Source organism: Lissotriton helveticus, chromosome 3_2 (genome assembly GCF_964261635.1).
Source record: "Lissotriton helveticus chromosome 3_2, aLisHel1.1, whole genome shotgun sequence".
Taxonomy (NCBI): domain Eukaryota; kingdom Metazoa; phylum Chordata; class Amphibia; order Caudata; family Salamandridae; genus Lissotriton; species Lissotriton helveticus.
The window spans coordinates 482,940,977-482,968,794 of record NC_136062.1 but is presented as its reverse complement, the minus strand read 5'-3'; the positions used below and the strand labels follow the sequence as shown (position 1 = coordinate 482,968,794).

General features: G+C 54.2%; 1 protein-coding gene across 3 annotated transcripts in view; it reads left to right on the top strand.

Moving 5' to 3' along the window:
* The window catches only part of AMBRA1 (autophagy and beclin 1 regulator 1), a 581,139-nt gene that overhangs the window by 361,279 nt on the left and 192,042 nt on the right, over nucleotides 1-27,818 (top strand). For all 3 annotated transcript variants that reach the window (XM_078684411.1, XM_078684412.1, XM_078684409.1), the window contains one exon: nucleotides 6,870-7,058. In XM_078684411.1, the coding sequence (XP_078540537.1) occupies nucleotides 6,870-7,058 (189 nt within the window). The remainder of the gene's footprint in view (nucleotides 1-6,869; nucleotides 7,059-27,818) is intronic.

Sequence of the window (27,818 nt, the reverse complement as noted above, 5' to 3'; positions counted from 1 at the left end):
GTGGAGTGGAGAGGAAAGCACCAAGTGTGCCCTTCCAGCAAGCCACAGTGGCGCTGGGAAGCGCCCACACCCTAATACACTAAACCCTGTGTGGAAGGTGGTCACACCGCCCTGTGACAGGATATCTATTGTTCTGCCTTCTCCTACTTGAGCTTGGCTCAGGAGGGCAGAATCGTGTCTCTGCTCGACAGAAGCCATGCTGTGCTGTCTGGGTCTAGAAGTTTGATACCAGGATCACTGAGGGCCTCCCGGAGGAGCTTTACAGTGCATGGAATCATACCTCCCACACCGTTTAGGGTGGGGTATGATTCCAACATGTTTAATAGTAAACATGATAGGATTTGTTACAGCCAGTTTTGTGATGGTCATTGCTAAATGACGCATGACCACTCTATATATCGTAACAGCTGTTTCACTTAAAACCCCGGGAGAATGTACTCCGAAGGTTGTAGGGGTGCCCTGCTCTTGCAGGTGCACCCTCACCTTTAGAACCAAGCACCCTGCCTTTAGGATTGAAAGGCCTGCCTTAGGGGTGACTTATAGGTTTTAAGGGTAGTGTCCTCAAATATAGGGAAACCTATTTCTGTCGTAAGTGGTGCTAGCACCAGCTTACACAGGCTTCAATGGCAGGCCTCGAGTCACAATTTGAGTTGGCTCCCGTGGGTGGCATAATACATGCTTCAGCCCATGGGGGACCCCTGGTGTACCTATGCCCTCGGTACCTTGTTACCATATACTATGGACCAGTGGGCAATCTGGGGTGTACCCAAGTACTCGCCTTATCCAATTTAGGGGAGAAAGTACAGAGACTGGGATCCTGATTAGCAGGATCCTAGTCTGACTAGTCAAACAGTATAACACCAGGCCAAAAGTGGGTGTAACCATGCTGAAGGTTCCTACCTTCCTACAATCCCCCTTTTTGGCAAGTGCTTGATAAACATCACTTCATAAGACAAAAAAGAATCCTACTGCCTCCAAATTCTCCCTCACCTGTGAGTGGCTTTGTGGTTAACATTAAGTCTGATTAAAAAGAAACTGTGGCGCAACATCCTGAAACAGCCAAGTTGCTCAGCCTTGCCATCCACCACCTAAGGTACCAGCCCTCAAGACTACTCTAGGACAGCCTAGTCCAACACTTTCTAACACTTCAAAGTTTCAAGATAGTTCTGGTGCAGCGCTTGTTTCGGTACATTTTCTAGATACAGATGAGTCTCCTTCAAGGTTACTTCGATCTCGTCATGGACACTCCCAACACTGATGTAGTGAGATTCCTCGTCCAAGGCGGGTCAGAAGACAGCCATGACAAACCATTCTAACTTGGATTCTGTTCAATCTTCTCAAAAGATTCATGTACTCTCTGACCAAAGTCTCAATGGAGTCTGCTCCATTGAGACTTTCACCCACTGAGGATCTCATCCCTGTTCACGAACTGTCTAATAGTTGTAGAAGAAACTATGCCCTGCGAAAGACACAGTTCCTAAAAGAGGTTCCTCTGCCAGACTCTTTGGTGGCTGTAGCTGCAAGGAAAAACATTTAATGTGCCATGTCACCACTTCATCTGATTTTCCAGAGAGGAGGAGTAGGAATGAGATACTTTTGGAAGGAAAGTGCTTCAGATGCTGCTGAGATTGTCGGACGACTCTACCTTATCAGTTGTTGCGGTCGATCCTTGTTGAATTAATTTAATCAGTTTGTGGAGCATCATCCAAGAGACAAGAAAAGTCTTATAGAAAATGATTAAAGAAGCAGTGATCTCTTCAGAAAGTCTTACCAGTCTGGCAATGAATTAATCCCACCTTATCATCGTTTGCATTTGCTCTTCATGGTAAAGACTAATATCTCTGACATCAGGTACTGAAGATGCTGAAGCTTCCATTGAATGAATGTTTACATCTCGAGCTGATGGAAAATTCAAGCAAAATACATCCTAAGTAAACGCCCTAGTGTCGGAAGGGTTAGACAAGGGTGAAGAATATGTGAAAGTTAGGTTTCAAGGCTACGACAAGAATAAGCAGCATTTATATACCCCCTGCTTGAGTGACAGCTGCAGCAGCAACAACCGCAGGCTTTCAACATAAAATGTCTTTCTCGCGGCAAAGGGGAAGATCAGCAGCCTTTAGCTGCCTCAGGGAACCTCCATCCGACTGCCTCGACCTTTTTGCACTAGAGTAGTTAGGAATATTTCCAACCATCTCCTGGCTCAGCAGAAGGTCACAAGGGATATGTGGGTTCTAGATACTGTGCAGATTGTCTTCAAAGCCAGGTATTTTTCTCCTCAAATTCCACTGAGGGTAAAGACTCCTGGAAAGCCACATCAGCGGATTCAAGAAACGAGACACTTGCTGGAGAAGAATGACATGGAACCAATGGAACCAAGGGGTTTACTCCCGCTACTTTCTGATTACGCAAATAAAACTAGCAAACTGGAGTTTTGTCCGACTTTAGATCTAAAGAGGGAAACAAAGGAATGAAGGAAAAATTATGAATATTAGTGTTTTAACACATTTTCACACTCCTCCAATAAGAGTTCTTAGTGTAAATAAGAGGTTTTGCTAATGGCTCATCAGCAAAAAGCTGGACTTAACTTGCAAAGAAGAATTCTGGTTAACATTTTCCCATTTTCAGAGTGCACCTGACTGCTATCGCTGCCTACTATAAGACTCATTTTCAAACTTTATCTCACCGTCAGGTGATTACTGTAGGATGCCGTCTCTTCCTCAGGAATTGAATTTTGTTCTTTCTAAGTTAATGGGGCCTCCTTTGGAGCAAAAGCACAGGATACATGTTCAGCATCTAGACAGAACCAGGGCTGTTCAGAAAGTTAAACAGCTTATATGTTTTGAGGCTGTCAGGATATGTCTGACTACTAAGCTGCTCATTGCTGAATGGATTGTCTTCCTTGTAGTTTTGTGTTATGGGAAGGGTGCTAGACCTTAGCCCATGAAGTCTGAAGCTCGCTACACAAGGTAACGGTCAGCTTCTGCTGCTCTAATGAGGCATGTCCCCATTCTTGACGTGTGTAAGGCTGTTACTTGGAGGCCACGACTCTAGTTGCTTTTGTAGTTAGGCTTCGCTTCCTAACTTGTTTACTTAGTTTTTGATTCTGGGCCCTGTTTGTGCTTGGGGTTAGATCCGCTTCCTGCTCTGTTCTGTCTTTCATAACTAGCAGAGATAATCCTGTGCTGGAGAAGCTACCTACTTCAGTTCTTATTTCTTCACCTTGGGAGTTCTGTCCTCCCCAAGGATTCAAGGCCACAGTTTTGAATTTTTGCTTCTTGTTACAATTTTATGTGGGCTTTAAAAAGAAACTGTTTTCCTCCTGGGAATATACAGCCTACTGGGAGTCCTAAAGTGGTAGGTTTATATTTTACAGCCCTGATAATTTACCTATAAGGACATTATTTCCATTGTTTAGTTGCTTTAATTAGGTAGTATTAAGCAGTAGTGTTTTCATCCAAATGTGATTTCATGTGTCAGGTTGGCTATCTCGGTACATACAAGATTGTAAATATTGTCTAATTGGTTTATTTCTTTCTGGAAAACATATTTTGTTAACGTGGTCAAAACACTTGTGGAAATATCATATCTTGGGAATTCAGCGAGAGCACTCATTTTTCTCTCTCTTGAACGCCCCCAACTCCCACATTCCCATTCCTTCCCCCAAACCCTTTTGTTGTTGTTGTGTTTGTTTTGTTTACTCTCTATTTCTTTTGGGAGGTTGTTTTTGTTCTAGCTGCCCACCCTGCCTGTCGTTGCACACCCTCACTTGTTCCCTTGGCAGTTTAATTTCTGATCTCTGCTTCTCTTGGCTCAGTGGAGGGTACTGTCACTGACTCCCCTCCTGAGGCTTGACTGAATAGGAACTCTGCTAGCGAGATCTGCCCCAGGGGCCATCTGCAAACTGGAACTGCTTCCTGTTTAATTGGTTATGCGTGCAAATTGCGCCAGTGAAAGGCCATGTGCCTATCTATATTCACATACTCTGAGGTGCGAGGGGCACATCTGTGCATGCCTACTGACCTAAGCTGCGTAAAATTAAAAATCAAATTGGTCCACAATGGATTAAAGGGCACGCCAGCAGGAGGTAGTGTGTGACAGACCAGCTTTATTTGTGGAAGGGTGACTTTATTACCGTGTCTGTAGAATTTCTACAGTTTCAGGGTGACTGCAGTATAACGGTTAGGTTGATAGTTTCTTGCACACAGGTATTGTTTAAAGCTCCCTTAAAGGACTGAAGTTTTTCTTCACCCCTCTGCCTGTCCACCTCTTATGATCCCATCTTCCTACCACCTCTCTGTTACCCTTCATTTGCCCACCTCCCTGTGTTCCCGTCCGCCTGACCACCTCCCTGTGTTCCCCTCTGCCTGACCACCTCCCTGTGTTCCCCTCTGCCTGACCACCTCCCTGTGTTCCCCTCCGCCTGACCACCTCCCTGTGTTCCCCCTCCGCCTGACCACCTCCCTGTGTTCCCCCTCCGCCTGACCACCTCCCTGTGTTCCCCTCCGCCTGAGCACCTCCCTGTGTTCCCCTCCGCCTGACCACCTCCCTATGTTCCCCTCAGCCTGACCACCTCCCTATGTTCCCCTCAGCCTGACCACCTCCCTGTGTTCCTTCCGCCTGCCCACCTCCCTGTGTTCCCTCCGCCTGACCACCTCCCTATGTTCCCTCCACCTGACTACCTCCCTCTGTTCCCTCCGCCTGACTACCTCCCTCTGTTCCCTCCGCCTGACCCCACCTCCCTGTGTTCCCTCCGCCTGCCTACCTCCCTGTGTTCCCCTCTGCCTGACTACCTCCCTGTGTTCCCCTCCACCTGACCACCTCCCTGTGTTCTCCTCCACCTGATCACCTCCCTGTGTTCCCCTCCACCTGACCACCTCCCTGTGTTCTCCTCCACCTGACCACCTCCCTGTATTCCCCTCCGCCTGACCATCTCCCTGTGTTCCCCTCTGCCTGACCACCTCCCTGTGTTCCCTCCGCCTGACCACCTCCCTGTGTTCCCTCCGCCTGACCACCTCTCCTGTGTTCCCTCCGCCTGACCACCTCCCTGTGTTCCCCTCTGCCTGACCACCTCCCTGTGTTCCCCTCAGCCTGACCACCTCCCTGTGTTCTCCCTCCGCCTGACCACCTCCCTGTGTTCCCCCTCCGCCTGACCACCTCCCTGTGTTCCCCCTCCGCCTGACCACCTCCCTGTGTTCCCCTCCGCCTGAGCACCTCCCTGTGTTCCCCTCCGCCTGAGCACCTCCCTGTGTTCCCCTCCGCCTGACCACCTCCCTATGTTCCCCTCAGCCTGACCACCTCCCTATGTTCCTTCCGCCTGCCCACCTCCCTGTGTTCCCTCCGCCTGACCACCTCCCTATGTTCCCTCCACCTGACTACCTCCCTCTGTTCCCTCCGCCTGACTACCTCCCTCTGTTCCCTCCGCCTGACCCCACCTCCCTGTGTTCCCTCCGCCTGCCTACCTCCCTGTGTTCCCCTCTGCCTGACTACCTCCCTGTGTTCCCCTCCACCTGACCACCTCCCTGGGTTCTCCTCCACCTGACCACCTCCCTGTGTTCCCCTCCACCTGACCACCTCCCTGTATTCCCCTCCGCCTGACCACCTCCCTGTGTTCCCCTCCACCTGACCACCTCCCTGTGTTCCCTCCGCCTGACCACCTCTCCTGTGTTCCCTCCGCCTGACCACCTCCCTGTGTTCCCCTCTGCCTGACCACCTCCCTGTGTTCCCCTCTGCCTGACCACCTCCCTGTGTTCCCCTCAGCCTGACCACCTCCTTCGGTTCTCCACCTGACCACCTCTCTGTGTTATCCTCTGCCTGATCACCTCTGTGTCCCCCTTCGTCTGACCACCTCTGTGTCCCCCTCCGCATCTCAACCACCTCTGTGCCCCCCTCCGCATCTCAACCACCTCTGTGTCCCCCTCCGCATCTCGACCACCTCTGTGTCCCCTTCTGCCTCTCGACCACCTCTGTGTTCCCTCCCGCCTGACCACCTCCCTGTGTTCCCTCCACCTGACTACCTCTGTGTTCCCCTCTGCCTGACCACCTCCCTGTATTCCCCTCAGCCTGACCACCTCCCTGTGTCCTCCACCTGACCACCCTCTGTGTTATACTCTGCCTGATCACCTCTGTGTCCCCCTTCGTCTGACCATCTCTGTGTCCCCCTCCGCATCTCAACCACCTCTGTGTCCCCCTCCGCATCTCAACCACCTCTGTGTCCCCCTCCGCATCTCAACTACCTCTGTGTCCCCCTCCGCATCTCGACCACCTCTGTGTCCCCTTCCGCCTCTCGACCACCTCTGTGTTCCCTCCCGCCTGACCCACCTCCCTGTGTTCCCCTCAGCCTGACCACCTCCCTGTGGTCCTTCCACCTGACTACCTCCCTGTGTTCCCACCACCTGATCACCTCCCTGTGTTCCCCTCCACCTGACCACCTCCCTATGTTCCCCTCCACCTGACCACTTCCCTGTGTTCCCCTCTGCCTGTCCACCTCTGTGTTCCTCTCCGCCTGCCCACCTTGCCGAGTTCCCCTGCACTTGACCAGCTCTCTGTGTTCCTTCCTTTTGATCGCCTCTCTGTATCCCTCTCACACCGGCCACCTCTCAGTGGGCCTCTCTGTCCAACCGCCTCTCCCTGCCCCCCTGACCACCTCCCCCCATCCTTTTGCTGCCTCTTCTTGCTCCTCTGGCCAGCTTTCCCATCACCTGCACACCTATCGCTTCCTCCATCAGCCTCTCCCCTCCCCCAATGTACTTTCTTGCTTGTAAAAATGCCTCCTTCATCTCATGTTCTGTGTTCCCTTTATGACCGTCTCTTTTTCCTGATGACCCTGATGCATGCTTTAAACTCTGATGTTTCTTTCCTCTCCTCTGCAGCATCTGTAAACGTCCTGGTGCCCAACTGCAAGATCTACAATGATGCTAGCTGCGACATCTCTGCGGACGGGCAGCTGCTGGCGGCCTTCATCCCCAGCAGCCAGCGGGGTTTCCCCGATGAGGGCATCCTAGCCGTCTACTCCTTGGCACCCCACAACCTTGGGGAAATCCTCTATACCAAGCGTTTCGGTAAGAAGGATGCTCTGGAACCAGGGTCAAGATTTGGGTGTGAGATGCGTGAGGACTTTGGAGGTTCGAGCTCTTCAGGCTGACAGTGTTGAGGCACTGTGAGTGAGGCCTGTGAGGTCTGAGTCATCCCTAGTCTGCAAACATGCATTCTTCGATTAGAAGGAAGGTGGAGTGATGCTTGAGAGCCGGAGAAGAGTCACAGATCTACAGGCTGGATGGAACACTCGGTGTGAAGTTTGTGAGACATGTAAAGGCCAGGTGGCGTGGAGTCTGAATGCTTGTTCCATTCAGAAGGGCATGTGTGATACTGGGCGTGAGGCCCTCGGCCGGCTGAGGGAGCCTGGAGACTTGCTTAGCAGTGTGAGGGATGAAGAGCTCTGTGTCTGCACTCCTGTGAGACTGGGATTGAGTTGTACGAGGGCTGACAGCTTCCAGAGGCTGGGCCTGCACTCCTGTGAGACTGGGAATGAGATGTACGAGAGCTGACAGCTTCCAGAGTCTGGGTCTGCACTCCTGCGAGACTGGGAATGAGATGTATGAGGGCTGACAGCTTCCAGAGTCTGGGTCTGCACTCCTGCGAGACTGGGAATGAGATGTATGAGGGCTGACAGCTTCCAGAGGCTGGGTCTGCACTCCTGTGATACTGGGAATGAGATGTACGAGAGCTGACAGCTTCCAGAGTCTGGGTCTGCACTCCTGCGAGACTGGGAATGAGATGTATGAGGGCTTATAGCTTCCAGAGGCTGGGTCTGCACTCCTGTGATACTGGGAATGAGATGTACGAGAGCTGACAGCTTCCAGAGTCTGGGTCTGCACTCCTGCGAGACTGGGAATGAGATGTACGAGGGCTGACAGCTTCCGGAGTCTGGATCTGCACTCCTGTGAGACTAGGATTGAGGTGCACGACGGCTGACAGCTTCCGGAGTCTGGATCTCCACACCTGTGACACTGGGAATGAGATGTACGAGGGCTGAGAGCGTCCAGAGTCTGGGTCTGCACTCCTGTGAGACTAGGAATGAGATGTACGAGAGCTGACAGCTTCCAGAGTCTGGGTCTGCACTCCTGTGAGACTGGGAATGGGATGTACGAGAGCTGCAGCTTCCAGAGTCTGGGTCTGCACTCCTGTGATACTGGGAATGAGATGTACGAGAGCTGACAGCTTCCAGAGGCTGGGTCTGCACTCCTGTGAGACTGGGAATGAGATGTATGAGTGCTGAGAGAATCCAGAGTCTGGGTCTGCTCTCCTGTGAGACTGGGAATGAGATGTATGAGGGCTGAAAGCATCTAGAGTCTGGGTCTGCACTCCTGTGAGACTGGGAATGAGATGTACGAGGGCTGACAGCTTCCAGAGTCTGGGTCTGCACTCCTGCGAGACTGGGAATGAGATGTATGAGGGCTGACAGCTTCCAGAGTCTGGGTCTGCACTCCTGTGGGACTGGGAATGAGATGTATGAGGGCTGAGAGCGTCCAGAGTCTGGGTCTGCACTCCTGTGAGACTGGGAATGAGATGTACGAGAGCTGACAGCTTCCAGAGGCTGGGTCTGCACTCCGGTGAGACTGGGAATGAGATGTATGAGGGCTGTCAGCTTCCAGAGTCTGGGTCTGCACTCCTGCGAGACTGGGAATGAGATGTACGAGGGCTGAGAGCTTCCAGAGTCTGGGTCTGCATTCTCCTGTGAGACTGGGAATGAGATGTATGAGGGCTTAGAGAATCCAGAGTCTGGGTCTGCTCTCCTGTGGGACTGGGAATGAGATGTATGAGGGCTGAGAGCGTCCAGAGTCTGGGTCTGCACTCCTGTGGGACTGGGAATGAGATGTAAGAGGGCAGACAGCTTCCAGAGGCTGGGTCTGCACTCCGGTGAGACTGGGAATGAGATGTACGAGGGCTGACAGCTTCCAGAGTCTGGGTCTGCACTCCTGCGAGACTGGGAATGAGATGTATGAGGGCTGACAGCTTCCAGAGTCTGGGTCTGCACTCCTGTGAGACTGGGAATGAGATGTATGAGGGCTGACAGCTTCCAGAGTCTGGGTCTGCACTCCTGTGATACTGGGAATGAGATGTACGAGAGCTGACAGCTTCCAGAGGCTGGGTCTGCACTCCGGTGAGACTGGGAATGAGATGTACGAGGGCTGACAGCTTCCAGAGTCTGGGTCTGCACTCCGGTGAGACTGGGAATGAGATGTACGAGGGCTGAGAGCGTCCAGAGTCTGGGTCTGCACTCCTGTGAGACTGGGAATGAGATGTACGAGGGCTGACAGCTTCCGGAGTCTGGATCTGCACTCCTGTGAGACTAGGATTGAGGTGCACGACGGCTGACAGCTTCCGGAGTCTGGATCTCCACACCTGTGGCACTGGGAATGAGATGTATGAGGGCTGACAGCTTCCAGAGTCTGGGTCTGCACTCCTGTGAGACTGGGATTGAGGTGTACGAGGGCGGAGAGAGTCCAGAGTCTGGGTCTGCACTCCTGTGATACTGGGAATGAGATGTACGAGAGCTGACAGCTTCCAGAGTCTGGGTCTGCACTCCTGTGATACTGGGAATGAGATGTACGAGGGCTGACAGCTTCCGGAGTCTGGGTCTGCACTCCTGTGAGACTGGGAATGAGATGTACGAGAGCTGAGAGAGTCCAGAGTCTGGGTCTGCACTCCTGTGAGACTAGGAATGAGATGTACGAGGGCTGAGAGCGTCCAGAGTCTGGGTCTGCACTCCTGTGAGACTGGGAATGAGATGTATGAGGGCTGACAGCTTCCAGAGTCTGGGTCTGCACTCCTGTGATACTGGGAATGAGATGTACGAGGGCTGAGAGCGTCCAGAGTCTGGGTCTGCACTCCTGTGAAACTGGGAATGAGATGTACGAGAGCTGACAGCTTCCAGAGTCTGGGTCTGCACTCCTGTGATACTGGGAATGAGATGTACGAGGGCTGAGAGCGTCCAGAGTCTGGGTCTGCACTCCTGTGATACTGGGAATGAGATGTACGAGGGCTGAGAGCGTCCAGAGTCTGGGTCTGCACTCCTGTGAGACTGGGAATGAGATGTACGAGGGCTGACAGCTTCCGGAGTCTGGATCTGCACTCCTGTGAGACTAGGATTGAGGTGCACGACGGCTGACAGCTTCCAGAGTCTGGGTCTGCACTCCTGTGAGACTGGGAATGAGATGTATGAGGGCTGACAGCTTCCAGAGTCTGGGTCTGCACTCCTGTGAGACTGGGAATGAGATGTACGAGAGCTGAGAGCTTCCAGAGTCTGGTTCTGCACTCCTGTGAGACTGGGAATGAGATGTACGAGAGCTGACAGCTTCCAGAGTCTGGGTCTGCACTCCTGTGAGACTGGGATTGAGGTGTACGAGGGCTGAGAGAGTCCAGAGTCTGGGTCTGCACTCCTGTGAGACTGGGAATGAGATGTACGAGGGCTGACAGCTTCCAGAGTCTGGGTCTGCACTCCTGTGAGACTGGGAATGAGATGTATGAGGGCTGAGAGCTTTCAGAGTCTGGGTCTGCACTCCTGTGAGACTGGGAATGAGATGTACGAGGGCTGAGAGAGTCCAGAGTCTGGGTCTGCACTCCTGTGAGACTGGGAATGAGATGTACGAGGGCTGAGAGAGTCCAGAGTCTGGGTCTGCACTCCTGTGAGACTGGGAATGAGATGTACGAGGGCTGTCAGCTTCCAGAGTCTGGGTCTGCACTCCTGTGAGACTGGGAATGAGATGTATGAGGGCTGAGAGAATCCAGAGTCTGGGTCTGCTCTCCTGTGAGACTGGGAATGAGATGTATGAGGGCTGAAAGCGTCCAGAGTCTGGGTCTGCACTCCTGTGAGACTGGGAATGAGATGTACGAGGGCTGACATCTTCCAGAGTCTGGGTCTGCACTCCTGCGAGACTGGGAATGAGATGTATGAGGGCTGACAGATTCCAGAGTCTGGGTCTGCACTCCTGTGGGACTGGGAATGAGATGTATGAGGGCTGAGAGCGTCCAGAGTCTGGGTCTGCACTCCTGTGAGACTGGGAATGAGATGTACGAGGGCTGTCAGCTTCCAGAGTCTGGGTCTGCACTCCTGTGAGACTGGGAATGAGATGTATGAGGGCTGAGAGAATCCAGAGTCTGGGTCTGCTCTCCTGTGAGACTGGGAATGAGATGTATGAGGGCTGAAAGCGTCCAGAGTCTGGGTCTGCACTCCTGTGAGACTGGGAATGAGATGTACGAGGGCTGACATCTTCCAGAGTCTGGGTCTGCACTCCTGCGAGACTGGGAATGAGATGTATGAGGGCTGACAGATTCCAGAGTCTGGGTCTGCACTCCTGTGAGACTGAGAATGAGATGTACGAGAGCTGACAGCTTCCAGAGTCTGGGTCTGCACTCCTGCGAGACTGGGAATGAGATGTATGAGGGCTGACAGCTTCCAGAGTCTGGGTCTGCACTCCTGTGAGACTGGGAATGAGATGTACGAGAGCTGACAGCTTCCAGAGTCTGGGTCTGCACTCCGGTGAGACTGGGAATGAGATGTATGAGGGCTGACAGCTTCCAGAGTCTGGGTCTGCACTCCTGTGATACTGGGAATGAGATGTACGAGAGCTGACAGCTTCCAGAGGCTGGGTCTGCACTCCGGTGAGACTGGGAATGAGATGTACGAGGGCTGACAGCTTCCTGAGTCTGGGTCTGCACTCCGGTGAGACTGGGAATGAGATGTACGAGGGCTGAGAGCGTCCAGAGTCTGGGTCTGCACTCCTGTGAGACTGGGAATGAGATGTACGAGGGCTGACAGCTTCCGGAGTCTGGATCTGCACTCCTGTGACACTGGGAATGAGATGTATGAGGGCTGACAGCTTCCAGAGTCTGGGTCTGCACTCCTGTGAGACTGGTATTGAGGTGTACGAGGGCTGAGAGAGTCCAGAGTCTGGGTCTGCACTCCTGTGATACTGGGAATGAGATGTACGAGGGCTGACAGCTTCCGGAGTCTGGGTCTGCACTCCTGTGAGACTGGGAATGAGATGTACGAGAGCTGAGAGAGTCCAGAGTCTGGGTCTGCACTCTTGTGAGGAATGAGATGTACGAGGGTTGAGAGCGTCCAGAGTCTGGGTCTGCACTCCTGTGAGACTGGGAATGAGATGTACGAGGGCTGAGAGCGTCCAGAGTCTGGGTCTGCACTCCTGTGAGACTGGGAATGAGATGTATGAGGGCTGACAGCTTCCAGAGTCTGGGTCTGCACTCCTGTGAGACAGGGAATGAGATGTACGAGGGCTGACAGCTTCCAGAGTCTGGGTCTGCACTCCTGTGATACTGGGAATGAGATGTACGAGGGCTGACAGCTTCCAGAGTCTGGGTCTGCACTCCTGCGAGACTGGGAATGAGATGTATGAGGGCTGACAGCTTCCAGAGTCTGGGTCTGCACTCCTGTGAGACTGGGAATGAGATGTACGAGAGCTGACAGCTTCCAGAGTCTGGGTCTGCACTCCGGTGAGACTGGGAATGAGATGTATGAGGGCTGACAGCTTCCAGAGTCTGGGTCTGCACTCCTGCGAGACTGGGAATGAGATGTATGAGGGCTTATAGCTTCCAGAGGCTGGGTCTGCACTCCGGTGAGACTGGGAATGAGATGTACGAGGGCTGACAGCTTCCAGAGTCTGGGTCTGCACTCCTGTGGGACTGGGAATGAGATGTACGAGGGCTGAGAGAGTCCAGAGTCTGGGTCTGCACTCCTGTGAGACTGGGAATGAGATGTACGAGGGCTGACAGACTCCAGAGTCTGGGTCTGCACTCCTGTGAGACTGGGAATGAGATGTACGAGGGCTGACAGCTTCCAGAGTCTGGGTCTGCACTCATGTGAGACTGGGAATGAGATGTACGAGGGCTGAGAGAGTCCAGAGTCTGGGTCTGCACTCCTGTGAGACTGGGAATGAGATGTACGAGGGCTGACCGCTTCCAGAGTCTGGGTCTGCACACCTGTAAGACTGGGAATGAGATGTACGAGGGCTGACAGCTTCCAGAGTCTGGGTCTGCACTCCTGTGAGACTGGGAATGAGATGTATGAGGGCTGAGAGCGTCCAGAGTCTGGGTCTGCACTCCTGTGAGACTGGGAATGAGATGTACGAGGGCTGACAGCTTCCAGAGTCTGGGTCTGCACTCCTGTGAGACTGGGAATGAGATGTATGAGGGCTGAGAGAATCCAGAGTCTGGGTCTGCTCTCCTGTGAGACTGGGAATGAGATGTATGAGGGCTGAAAGCGTCCAGAGTCTGGGTCTGCACTCCTGTGAGACTGGGAATGAGATGTACGAGGGCTGACAGCTTCCAGAGTCTGGGTCTGCACTCCTGCGAGACTGGGAATGAGATGTATGAGGGCTGACAGCTTCCAGAGTCTGGGTCTGCACTCCTGTGGGACTGGGAATGAGATGTATGAGGGCTGAGAGCGTCCAGAGTCTGGGTCTGCACTCCTGTGAGACTGGGAATGAGATGTATGAGGGCTGAGAGAATCCAGAGTCTGGGTCTGCACTCCTGCGAGACTGGGAATGAGATGTATGAGGGCTGACAGCTTCCAGAGTCTGGGTCTGCACTCCTGTGGGACTGGGAATGAGATGTATGAGGGCTGAGAGCGTCCAGAGTCTGGGTCTGCACTCCGGTGAGACTGGGAATGAGATGTACGAGGGCTGACAGCTTCCAGAGTCTGGGTCTGCACTCCTGCGAGACTGGGAATGAGATGTATGAGGGCTGACAGCTTCCAGAGTCTGGGTCTGCACTCCTGTGAGACTGGGAATGAGATGTACGAGAGCTGACAGCTTCCAGAGTCTGGGTCTGCACTCCTGTGAGACTGGGAATGAGATGTATGAGGGCTGACAGCTTCCAGAGTCTGGGTCTGCACTCCGGTGAGACTGGGAATGAGATGTATGAGGGCTGACAGCTTCCAGAGTCTGGGTCTGCACTCCTGCGAGACTGGGAATGAGATGTATGAGGGCTGACAGCTTCCAGAGTCTGGGTCTGCACTCCTGTGGGACTGGGAATGAGATGTATGAGGGCTGAGAGCGTGCAGAGTCTGGGTCTGCACTCCTGTGGGACTGGGAATGAGATGTAAGAGGGCAGACAGCTTCCAGAGGCTGGGTCTGCACTCCGGTGAGACTGAGAATGAGATGTACGAGGGCTGACAGCTTCCAGAGTCTGGGTCTGCACTCCTGCGAGACTGGGAATGAGATGTATGAGGGCTGACAGCTTCCAGAGTCTGGGTCTGCACTCCTGTGAGACTGGGAATGAGATGTATGAGGGCTGACAGCTTCCAGAGTCTGGGTCTGCACTCCTGTGATACTGGGAATGAGATGTACGAGAGCTGACAGCTTCCAGAGGCTGGGTCTGCACTCCGGTGAGACTGGGAATGAGATGTACGAGGGCTGACAGCTTCCTGAGTCTGGATCTGCACTCCGGTGAGACTGGGAATGAGATGTACGAGGGCTGACAGCTTCCGGAGTCTGGGTCTGCTCTCCTGTGAGACTAGGATTGAGGTGCACGACGGCTGACAGCTTCCGGAGTCTGGATCTCCACACCTGTGACACTGGGAATGAGATGTATGAGGGCTGACAGCTTCCAGAGTCTGGGTCTGCACTCCTGTGAGACTGGGATTGAGGTGTAGGAGGGCTGAGAGAGTCCAGAGTCTGGGTCTGCACTCCTGTGATACTGGGAATGAGATGTACGACAGCTGACAGCTTCCAGAGTCTGGGTCTGCACTCCTGTGATACTGGGAATGAGATGTAAGAGGGCAGACAGCTTCCAGAGGCTGGGTCTGCACTCCGGTGAGACTGAGAATGAGATGTACGAGGGCTGACAGCTTCCAGAGTCTGGGTCTGCACTCCTGCGAGACTGGGAATGAGATGTATGAGGGCTGACAGCTTCCAGAGTCTGGGTCTGCACTCCTGTGAGACAGGGAATGAGATGTATGAGGGCTGACAGCTTCCAGAGTCTGGGTCTGCACTCCTGTGATACTGGGAATGAGATGTACGAGGGCTGACAGCTTCCAGAGTCTGGGTCTGCACTCCTGCGAGACTGGGAATGAGATGTATGAGGGCTGACAGCTTCCAGAGTCTGGGTCTGCACTCCTGTGAGACTGGGAATGAGATGTACGAGAGCTGACAGCTTCCAGAGTCTGGGTCTGCACTCCGGTGAGACTGGGAATGAGATGTATGAGGGCTGACAGCTTCCAGAGTCTGGGTCTGCACTCCTGCGAGACTGGGAATGAGATGTATGAGGGCTTATAGCTTCCAGAGGCTGGGTCTGCACTCCGGTGAGACTGGGAATGAGATGTACGAGGGCTGACAGCTTCCAGAGTCTGGGTCTGCACTCCTGTGGGACTGGGAATGAGATGTACGAGGGCTGAGAGAGTCCAGAGTCTGGGTCTGCACTCCTGTGAGACTGGGAATGAGATGTACGAGGGCTGACAGCCTCCAGAGTCTGGGTCTGCACTCCTGTGAGACTGGGAATGAGATGTACGAGGGCTGACAGCTTCCAGAGTCTGGGTCTGCACTCATGTGAGACTGGGAATGAGATGTACGAGGGCTGAGAGAGTCCAGAGTCTGGGTCTGCACTCCTGTGAGACTGGGAATGAGATGTACGAGGGCTGACCGCTTCCAGAGTCTGGGTCTGCACTCCTGTAAGACTGGGAATGAGATGTACGAGGGCTGACAGCTTCCAGAGTCTGGGTCTGCACTCCTGTGAGACTGGGAATGAGATGTATGAGGGCTGAGAGCGTCCAGAGTCTGGGTCTGCACTCCTGTGAGACTGGGAATGAGATGTACGAGGGCTGACAGCTTCCAGAGTCTGGGTCTGCACTCCTGTGAGACTGGGAATGAGATGTATGAGGGCTGAGAGAATCCAGAGTCTGGGTCTGCTCTCCTGTGAGACTGGGAATGAGATGTATGAGGGCTGAAAGCGTCCAGAGTCTGGGTCTGCACTCCTGTGAGACTGGGAATGAGATGTACGAGGGCTGACAGCTTCCAGAGTCTGGGTCTGCACTCCTGCGAGACTGGGAATGAGATGTATGAGGGCTGACAGCTTCCAGAGTCTGGGTCTGCACTCCTGTGGGACTGGGAATGAGATGTATGAGGGCTGAGAGCGTCCAGAGTCTGGGTCTGCACTCCTGTGAGACTGGGAATGAGATGTATGAGGGCTGAGAGAATCCAGAGTCTGGGTCTGCACTCCTGCGAGACTGGGAATGAGATGTATGAGGGCTGACAGCTTCCAGAGTCTGGGTCTGCACTCCTGTGGGACTGGGAATGAGATGTATGAGGGCTGAGAGCGTCCAGAGTCTGGGTCTGCACTCCGGTGAGACTGGGAATGAGATGTACGAGGGCTGACAGCTTCCAGAGTCTGGGTCTGCACTCCTGCGAGACTGGGAATGAGATGTATGAGGGCTGACAGCTTCCAGAGTCTGGGTCTGCACTCCTGTGAGACTGGGAATGAGATGTACGAGAGCTGACAGCTTCCAGAGTCTGGGTCTGCACTCCTGTGAGACTGGGAATGAGATGTATGAGGGCTGACAGCTTCCAGAGTCTGGGTCTGCACTCCGGTGAGACTGGCAATGAGATGTATGAGGGCTGACAGCTTCCAGAGTCTGGGTCTGCACTCCTGCGAGACTGGGAATGAGATGTATGAGGGCTGACAGCTTCCAGAGTCTGGGTCTGCACTCCTGTGGGACTGGGAATGAGATGTATGAGGGCTGAGAGCGTCCAGAGTCTGGGTCTGCACTCCTGTGGGACTGGGAATGAGATGTAAGAGGGCAGACAGCTTCCAGAGGCTGGGTCTGCACTCCGGTGAGACTGGGAATGAGATGTATGAGGGCTGACAGCTTCCGGAGTCTGGGTCTGCTCTCCTGTGAGACTAGGATTGAGGTGCACGACGGCTGACAGCTTCCGGAGTCTGGATCTCCACACCTGTGACACTGGGAATGAGATGTACGACAGCTGACAGCTTCCAGAGTCTGGGTCTGCACTCCTGTGATACTGGGAATGAGATGTACGAGGGCTGACAGCTTCCGGAGTCTGGGTCTGCACTCCTGTGAGACTGGGAATGAGATGTACGAGAGCTGACAGCTTCCAGAGTCTGGGTCTGCACTCCTGTGAGACTGGGAATGAGATGTATGAGGGCTGACAGCTTCCAGAGTCTGGGTCTGCACTCCTGTGGGACTGGGAATGAGATGTATGAGGGCTGAGAGCGTCCAGAGTCTGGGTCTGCACTCCGGTGAGACTGGGAATGAGATGTACGAGGGCTGACAGCTTCCAGAGTCTGGGTCTGCACTCCTGCGAGACTGGGAATGAGATGTATGAGGGCTGACAGCTTCCAGAGTCTGGGTCTGCACTCCTGTGAGACTGGGAATGAGATGTACGAGAGCTGACAGCTTCCAGAGTCTGGGTCTGCACTCCTGTGAGACTGGGAATGAGATGTATGAGGGCTGACAGCTTCCAGAGTCTGGGTCTGCACTCCGGTGAGACTGGGAATGAGATGTATGAGGGCTGACAGCTTCCAGAGTCTGGGTCTGCACTCCTGCGAGACTGGGAATGAGATGTATGAGGGCTGACAGCTTCCAGAGTCTGGGTCTGCACTCCTGTGGGACTGGGAATGAGATGTATGAGGGCTGAGAGCGTCCAGAGTCTGGGTCTGCACTCCTGTGGGACTGGGAATGAGATGTAAGAGGGCAGACAGCTTCCAGAGGCTGGGTCTGCACTCCGGTGAGACTGGGAATGAGATGTATGAGGGCTGACAGCTTCCGGAGTCTGGGTCTGCTCTCCTGTGAGACTAGGATTGAGGTGCACGACGGCTGACAGCTTCCGGAGTCTGGATCTCCACACCTGTGACACTGGGAATGCGATGTACGACAGCTGACAGCTTCCAGAGTCTGGGTCTGCACTCCTGTGATACTGGGAATGAGATGTACGAGGGCTGACAGCTTCCGGAGTCTGGGTCTGCACTCCTGTGAGACTGGGAATGAGATGTACGAGAGCTGAGAGAGTCCAGAGTCTGGGTCTGCACTCTTGTGAGACTAGGAATGAGATGTACGAGGGCTGAGAGCGTCCAGAGTCTGGGTCTGCACTCCTGTGAGACTGGGAATGAGATGTACGAGGGCTGAGAGCGTCCAGAGTCTGGGTCTGCACTCCTGTGAGACTGGGAATGAGATGTACGAGAGCTGACAGCTTCCAGAGTCTGGGTCTGCACTCCTGTGATACTGGGAATGAGATGTACGAGGGCTGAGAGCGTCCAGAGTCTGAGTCTGCACTCCTGTGAGACTGGGAATGAGATGTACGAGGGCTGACAGCTTCCAGAGTCTGGATCTGCACTCCTGTGAGACTAGGATTGAGGTGCACGACGGCTGACAGCTTCCGGAGTCTGGATCTCCACACCTGTGACACTGGGAATGAGATGTACGAGGGCTGAGAGCGTCCAGAGTCTGGGTCTGCACTCCTGTGAGACTGGGAATGAGATGTACGAGAGCTGAGAGAGTCCAGAGTCTGGGTCTGCACTCCTGTGAGACTGGGAATGAGATGTACGAGAGCTGACAGCTTCCAGAGTCTGGGTCTGCACTCCTGTGATACTGGGAATGAGATGTATGAGGGCTGACAGCTTCCAGAGTCTGGGTCTGCACTCCTGTGAGACCGGGAATGAGATGTACGAGGGCTGAGAGCTTCCAGAGTCTGAGTCTGCACTCCTGTGAGACTGGGAATGAGATGTACGAGAGCTGACAGCTTCCAGAGTCTGGGTCTGCACTCCTGTGAGACTGGGAATGAGATGTACGAGGGCTGACAGCTTCCAGAGTCTAGGTCTGCACTCCTGTGAGACTGGGAATGAGATGTATGAGGGCTGAGAGCTTTCAGAGTCTGGGTCTGCACTCCTGTGAGACTGGGAATGAGATGTACGAGGGCTCACAGCTTCCAGAGTCTGGGTCTGCACTCCTGTGAGACTGGGAATGAGATGTATGAGGGCTGAGAGAGTCCAGAGTCTGGGTCTGCACTCCTGTGAGACTGGGAATGAGATGTATGAGGGCTGAGAGAATCCAGAGTCTGGGTCTGCTCTCCTGTGAGACTGGGAATGAGATGTATGAGGGCTGAAAGCGTCCAGAGTCTGGGTCTGCACTCCTGTGAGACTGGGAATGAGAAGTACGAGGGCTGACAGCTTCCAGAGTCTGGGTCTGCACTCCTGCGAGACTGGGAATGAGATATATGAGGGCTGACAGCTTCCAGAGTCTGGGTCTGCACTCCTGTGGGACTGGGAATGAGATGTATGAGGGCTGAGAGCGTCCAGAGTCTGGGTCTGCACTCCTGTGAGACTGGGAATGAGATGTACGAGGGCTGACAGCTTCCAGAGTCTGGGTCTGCACTCCTGTAATACTGGGAATGAGATGTATGAGGGCTGACAGCTTCCAGAGTCTGGGTCTGCACTCCTGTGAGACTGGGATTGAGGTGTACGAGGGCTGAGAGAGTCCAGAGTCTGGGTCTGCACTCCTGTGAGACTGGGAATGAGATGTACGAGGGCTGACAGGTTCCAGAGTCTAGGTCTGCACTCCTGTAAGACTGGGAATGAGATGTATGAGGGCTGAGAGCTTTCAGAGTCTGGGTCTGCACTCCTGTGAGACTGGGAATGAGATGTACGAGGGCTGAGAGCTTCCAAAGTCTGGGTCTGCACTCCTGTGAGACTGGGAATGAGATGTATGAGGGCTGACAGCTTCCAGAGTCTGGGTCTGCACTCCTGTGAGACTGGGAATGAGATGTACGAGAGCTGACAGCTTCCAGAGGCTGGTTCTGCACTCCTGTGAGACTGGGAATGAGATGTACGAGGGCGGACAGCTTCCAGAGTCTGGGTCTGCACTCCTGTGAGACTGGGAATGAGATGTACGAGGACTGAAAGAGTCCAGAGTCTGGGTCTGCACTCCGGTGAGACTGGGAATGAGATGTACGAGGGCTGACAGCTTCCAGAGTCTGGGTCTGCACTCCTGTGGGACTGGGAATGAGATGTACGAGGGCTGAGAGAGTCCAGAGTCTGGGTCTGCACTCCTGTGAGACTGGGAATGAGATGTACGAGGGCTGAGAGAGTCCAGAGTCTGGGTCTGCACTCCTGTGAGACTGGGAATGAGATGTACGAGGGCTGACAGCCTCCAGAGTCTGGGTCTGCACTCCTGTGAGACTGGGAATGAGATGTACGAGGGCTGACAGCTTCCAGAGTCTGGGTCTGCACTCATGTGAGACTGGGAATGAGATGTACGAGGGCTGAGAGAGTCCAGAGTCTGGGTCTGCACTCCTGTGAGACTGGGAATGAGATGTACGAGGGCTGACCGCTTCCAGAGTCTGGGTCTGCACTCCTGTAAGACTGGGAATGAGATGTACGAGGGCTGACAGCTTCCAGAGTCTGGGTCTGCACTCCTGTGAGACTGGGAATGAGATGTAAGAGGGCTGAGAGCGTCCAGAGTCTGGGTCTGCACTCCTGCGAGACTGGGAATGAGATGTATGAGGGCTGACAGCTTCCAGAGTCTGGGTCTGCACTCCTGTGAGACTGGGAATGAGATGTACGAGAGCTGACAGCTTCCAGAGTCTGGGTCTGCACTCCGGTGAGACTGGGAATGAGATGTATGAGGGCTGACAGCTTCCAGAGTCTGGGTCTGCACTCCTGCGAGACTGGGAATGAGATGTATGAGGGCTGACAGCTTCCAGAGTCTGGGTCTGCACTCCTGTGGGACTGGGAATGAGATGTATGAGGGCTGAGAGCGTCCAGAGTCTGGGTCTGCACTCCTGTGGGACTGGGAATGAGATGTAAGAGGGCAGACAGCTTCCAGAGGCTGGGTCTGCACTCCGGTGAGACTGAGAATGAGATGTACGAGGGCTGACAGCTTCCAGAGTCTGGGTCTGCACTCCTGCGAGACTGGGAATGAGATGTATGAGGGCTGACAGCTTCCAGAGTCTGGGTCTGCACTCCTGTGAGACTGGGAATGAGATGTATGAGGGCTGACAGCTTCCAGAGTCTGGGTCTGCACTCCTGTGATACTGGGAATGAGATGTACGAGAGCTGACAGCTTCCAGAGGCTGGGTCTGCACTCCGGTGAGACTGGGAATGAGATGTACGAGGGCTGACAGCTTCCTGAGTCTGGGTCTGCACTCCGGTGAGACTGGGAATGAGATGTACGAGGGCTGAGAGCGTCCAGAGTCTGGGTCTGCACTCCTGTGAGACTGGGAATGAGATGTACGAGGGCTGACAGCTTCCGGAGTCTGGATCTGCACTCCTGTGAGACTGGGAATGAGATGTATGAGGGCTGAGAGAATCCAGAGTCTGGGTCTGCTCTCCGGTGAGACTAGGATTGAGGTGCACGACGGCTGACAGCTTCCGGAGTCTGGATCTCCACACCTGTGACACTGGGAATGAGATGTATGAGGGCTGACAGCTTCCAGAGTCTGGGTCTGCACTCCTGTGAGACTGGGATTGAGGTGTACGAGGGCTGAGAGAGTCCAGAGTCTGGGTCTGCACTCCTGTGATACTGGGAATGAGATGTACGACAGCTGACAGCTTCCAGAGTCTGGGTCTGCACTCCTGTGATACTGGGAATGAGATGTACGAGGGCTGACAGCTTCCGGAGTCTGGGTCTGCACTCCTGTGAGACTGGGAATGAGATGTACGAGAGCTGAGAGAGTCCAGAGTCTGGGTCTGCACTCTTGTGAGACTAGGAATGAGATGTACGAGGGCTGAGAGCGTCCAGAGTCTGGGTCTGCACTCATGTGAGACTAGGAATGAGATGTACGAGGGCTGAGAGCGTCCAGAGTCTGGGTCTGCACTCCTGTGAGACTGGGAATGAGATGTACGAGAGCTGACAGCTTCCAGAGTCTGGGTCTGCACTCCTGTGATACTGGGAATGAGATGTAGGAGGGCTGAGAGCGTCCAGAGTCTGGGTCTGCACTCCTGTGAGACTGGGAATGAGATGTACGAGGGCTGACAGCTTCCAGAGTCTGGATCTGCACTCCTGTGAGACTAGGATTGAGGTGCACGACGGCTGACAGCTTCCGGAGTCTGGATCTCCACACCTGTGACACTGGGAATGAGATGTACGAGGGCTGAGAGCGTCCAGAGTCTGGGTCTGCACTCCTGTGAGACTGGGAATGAGATGTACGAGAGCTGAGAGAGTCCAGAGTCTGGGTCTGCTCTCCTGTGAGACTGGGAATGAGATGTACGAGAGCTGACAGCTTCCAGAGTCTGGGTCTGCACTCCTGTAATACTGGGAATGAGATGTATGAGGGCTGACAGCTTCCAGAGTCTGGGTCTGCACTCCTGTGAGACCGGGAATGAGATGTACGAGGGCTGAGAGCTTCCAGAGTCTGGGTCTGCACTCCTGTGAGACTGGGAATGAGATGTACGAGAGCTGACAGCTTCCAGAGTCTGGGTCTGCACTCCTGTAATACTGGGAATGAGATGTATGAGGGCTGAAAGCTTCCAGAGTCTGGGTCTGCACTCCTGTGAGACTGGGATTGAGGTGTATGAGGGCTGAGAGAGTCCAGAGTCTGGGTCTGCACTCCTGTGAGACTGGGAATGAGATGTACGAGGGCTGACAGCTTCCAGAGTCTGGGTCTGCACTCCTGTGAGACTGGGAATGAGATGTATGAGGGCTGAGAGCTTTCAGAGTCTGGGTCTGCACTCCTGTGAGACTGGGAATGAGATGTACGAGGGCTGAGAGAGTCCAGAGTCTGGGTCTGCACTCCTGTGAGACTGGGAATGAGATGTACGAGGGCTGAGAGAGTCCAGAGTCTGGGTCTGCACTCCTGTGAGACTGGGAATGAGATGTACGAGGGCTGACAGCTTCCAGAGTCTGGGTCTGCACTCCTGTGAGACTGGGAATGAGATGTATGAGGGCTGACAGCTTCCGGAGTCTGGATCTGCACTCCTGTGAGACTGGGAATGAGATGTATGAGGGCTGACAGCTTCCAGAGTCTGGGTCTGCACTCCTGTGAGACTGGGAATGAGATGTATGAGGGCTGACAGCGTCCAGAGTCTGGGTCTGCACTCCTGTGAGACTGGGAATGAGATGTAAGAGGGCAGACAGCTTCCAGAGTCTGGGTCTGCACTCCTGTGATACTGGGAATGAGATGTATGAGGGCTGACAGCGTCCAGAGTCTGGGTCTGCACTCCTGTGAGACTGGGAATGAGATGTAAGAGGGCAGACAGCTTCCAGAGTCTGGGTCTGCACTCCTGTGATACTGGGAATGAGATGTGTGAGGGCTGACAGCTTCCAGAGTCTGGGTCTGCACTCCTGTGAGACTGGGAATGAGATGTACGAGGGCTGACAGCTTCCAGAGTCTGGGTCTGCACTCCTGTGAGACTGGGAATGAGATGTATGAGGGCTGACAGCTTCCAGAGTCTGGGTCTGCACTCCTGTGAGACTGGGATTGAGGTGTACGAGGGCTGAGAGAGTCCAGAGTCTGGGTCTGCACTCCTGTGAGACTGGGAATGAGATGTACGAGGGCTCACAGCTTCCAGAGTCTGGGTCTGCACTCCTGTGAGACTGGGAATGAGATGTATGAGGGCTGAGAGAGTCCAGAGTCTGGGTCTGCACTCCTGTGAGACTGGGAATGAGATGTATGAGGGCTGAGAGAATCCAGAGTCTGGGTCTGCTCTCCTGTGAGACTGGGAATGAGATGTATGAGGGCTGAAAGCGTCCAGAGTCTGGGTCTGCACTCCTGTGAGACTGGGAATGAGATGTACGAGGGCTGACAGCTTCCAGAGTCTGGGTCTGCACTCCTGCGAGACTGGGAATGAGATGTATGAGGGCTGACAGCTTCCAGAGTCTGGGTCTGCACTCCTGTGGGACTGGGAATGAGATGTATGAGGGCTGAGAGCGTCCAGAGTCTGGGTCTGCACTCCTGTGAGACTGGGAATGAGATGTACGAGGGCTGAGAGCGTCCAGAGTCTGGGTCTGCACTCCTGTGAGACTGGGAATGAGATGTACGAGAGCTGAGAGAGTCCAGAGTCTGGGTCTGCACTCCTGTGAGACTGGGAATGAGATGTACGAGGGCTGAGAGCGTCCAGAGTCTGGGTCTGCACTCCTGTGAGACTGGGAATGAGATGTATGAGGGCTGAGAGAGTCCAGAGTCTGGGTCTGCACTCCTGTGAGACTGGGAATGAGATGTATGAGGGCTGAGAGAATCCAGAGTCTGGGTCTGCTCTCCTGTGAGACTGGGAATGAGATGTATGAGGGCTGACAGCTTCCAGAGTCTGGGTCTGCACTCCTGTGATACTGGGAATGAGATGTACGAGAGCTGACAGCTTCCAGAGGCTGGGTCTGCACTCCGGTGAGACTGGGAATGAGATGTACGAGGGCTGACAGCTTCCTGAGTCTGGGTCTGCACTCCTGTGAGACTGGGAATGAGATGTACGAGGGCTGACAGCTTCCGGAGTCTGGGTCTGCTCTCCTGTGAGACTAGGATTGAGGTGCACGACGGCTGACAGCTTCCGGAGTCTGGATCTCCACACCTGTGACACTGGGAATGAGATGTATGAGGGCTGACAGCTTCCAGAGTCTGGGTCTGCACTCCTGTGAGACTGGGATTGAGGTGTACGAGGGCTGAGAGAGTCCAGAGTCTGGGTCTGCACTCCTGTGATACTGGGAATGAGATGTACGAGGGCTGACAGCCTCCAGAGTCTGGGTCTGCACTCCTGTGAGACTGGGAATGAGATGTACGAGGGCTGACAGCTTCCAGAGTCTGGGTCTGCACTCATGTGAGACTGGGAATGAGATGTACGAGGGCTGAGAGAGTCCAGAGTCTGGGTCTGCACTCCTGTGAGACTGGGAATGAGATGTACGAGGGCTGACCGCTTCCAGAGTCTGGGTCTGCACTCCTGTAAGACTGGGAATGAGATGTACGAGGGCTGACAGCTTCCAGAGTCTGGGTCTGCACTCCTGTGAGACTGGGAATGAGATGTAAGAGGGCTGAGAGCGTCCAGAGTCTGGGTCTGCACTCCTGCGAGACTGGGAATGAGATGTATGAGGGCTGACAGCTTCCAGAGTCTGGGTCTGCACTCCTGTGAGACTGGGAATGAGATGTACGAGAGCTGACAGCTTCCAGAGTCTGGGTCTGCACTCCGGTGAGACTGGGAATGAGATGTATGAGGGCTGACAGCTTCCAGAGTCTGGGTCTGCACTCCTGCGAGACTGGGAATGAGATGTATGAGGGCTGACAGCTTCCAGAGTCTGGGTCTGCACTCCTGTGGGACTGGGAATGAGATGTATGAGGGCTGAGAGCGTCCAGAGTCTGGGTCTGCACTCCTGTGGGACTGGGAATGAGATGTAAGAGGGCAGACAGCTTCCAGAGGCTGGGTCTGCACTCCGGTGAGACTGAGAATGAGATGTACGAGGGCTGACAGCTTCCAGAGTCTGGGTCTGCACTCCTGCGAGACTGGGAATGAGATGTATGAGGGCTGACAGCTTCCAGAGTCTGGGTCTGCACTCCTGTGAGACTGGGAATGAGATGTATGAGGGCTGACAGCTTCCAGAGTCTGGGTCTGCACTCCTGTGATACTGGGAATGAGATGTACGAGAGCTGACAGCTTCCAGAGGCTGGGTCTGCACTCCGGTGAGACTGGGAATGAGATGTACGAGGGCTGACAGCTTCCTGTGTCTGGGTCTGCACTCCGGTGAGACTGGGAATGAGATGTACGAGGGCTGAGAGCGTCCAGAGTCTGGGTCTGCACTCCTGTGAGACTGGGAATGAGATGTACGAGGGCTGACAGCTTCCGGAGTCTGGATCTGCACTCCTGTGAGACTGGGAATGAGATGTATGAGGGCTGAGAGAATCCAGAGTCTGGGTCTGCTCTCCGGTGAGACTAGGATTGAGGTGCACGACGGCTGACAGCTTCCGGAGTCTGGATCTCCACACCTGTGACACTGGGAATGAGATGTATGAGGGCTGACAGCTTCCAGAGTCTGGGTCTGCACTCCTGTGAGACTGGGATTGAGGTGTACGAGGGCTGAGAGAGTCCAGAGTCTGGGTCTGCACTCCTGTGATACTGGGAATGAGATGTACGACAGCTGACAGCTTCCAGAGTCTGGGTCTGCACTCCTGTGATACTGGGAATGAGATGTACGAGGGCTGACAGCTTCCGGAGTCTGGGTCTGCACTCCTGTGAGACTGGGAATGAGATGTACGAGAGCTGAGAGAGTCCAGAGTCTGGGTCTGCACTCTTGTGAGACTAGGAATGAGATGTACGAGGGCTGAGAGCGTCCAGAGTCTGGGTCTGCACTCATGTGAGACTAGGAATGAGATGTACGAGGGCTGAGAGCGTCCAGAGTCTGGGTCTGCACTCCTGTGAGACTGGGAATGAGATGTACGAGAGCTGACAGCTTCCAGAGTCTGGGTCTGCACTCCTGTGATACTGGGAATGAGATGTAGGAGGGCTGAGAGCGTCCAGAGTCTGGGTCTGCACTCCTGTGAGACTGGGAATGAGATGTACGAGGGCTGACAGCTTCCAGAGTCTGGATCTGCACTCCTGTGAGACTAGGATTGAGGTGCACGACGGCTGACAGCTTCCGGAGTCTGGATCTCCACACCTGTGACACTGGGAATGAGATGTACGAGGGCTGAGAGCGTCCAGAGTCTGGGTCTGCACTCCTGTGAGACTGGGAATGAGATGTACGAGAGCTGAGAGAGTCCAGAGTCTGGGTCTGCTCTCCTGTGAGACTGGGAATGAGATGTACGAGAGCTGACAGCTTCCAGAGTCTGGGTCTGCACTCCTGTAATACTGGGAATGAGATGTATGAGGGCTGACAGCTTCCAGAGTCTGGGTCTGCACTCCTGTGAGACCGGGAATGAGATGTACGAGGGCTGAGAGCTTCCAGAGTCTGGGTCTGCACTCCTGTGAGACTGGGAATGAGATGTACGAGAGCTGACAGCTTCCAGAGTCTGGGTCTGCACTCCTGTAATACTGGGAATGAGATGTATGAGGGCTGAAAGCTTCCAGAGTCTGGGTCTGCACTCCTGTGAGACTGGGATTGAGGTGTATGAGGGCTGAGAGAGTCCAGAGTCTGGGTCTGCACTCCTGTGAGACTGGGAATGAGATGTACGAGGGCTGACAGCTTCCAGAGTCTGGGTCTGCACTCCTGTGAGACTGGGAATGAGATGTATGAGGGCTGAGAGCTTTCAGAGTCTGGGTCTGCACTCCTGTGAGACTGGGAATGAGATGTACGAGGGCTGAGAGAGTCCAGAGTCTGGGTCTGCACTCCTGTGAGACTGGGAATGAGATGTACGAGGGCTGAGAGAGTCCAGAGTCTGGGTCTGCACTCCTGTGAGACTGGGAATGAGATGTACGAGGGCTGACAGCTTCCAGAGTCTGGGTCTGCACTCCTGTGAGACTGGGAATGAGATGTATGAGGGCTGACAGCTTCCGGAGTCTGGATCTGCACTCCTGTGAGACTGGGAATGAGATGTATGAGGGCTGACAGCTTCCAGAGTCTGGGTCTGCACTCCTGTGAGACTGGGAATGAGATGTATGAGGGCTGACAGCGTCCAGAGTCTGGGTCTGCACTCCTGTGAGACTGGGAATGAGATGTAAGAGGGCAGACAGCTTCCAGAGTCTGGGTCTGCACTCCTGTGATACTGGGAATGAGATGTATGAGGGCTGACAGCGTCCAGAGTCTGGGTCTGCACTCCTGTGAGACTGGGAATGAGATGTAAGAGGGCAGACAGCTTCCAGAGTCTGGGTCTGCACTCCTGTGATACTGGGAATGAGATGTGTGAGGGCTGACAGCTTCCAGAGTCTGGGTCTGCACT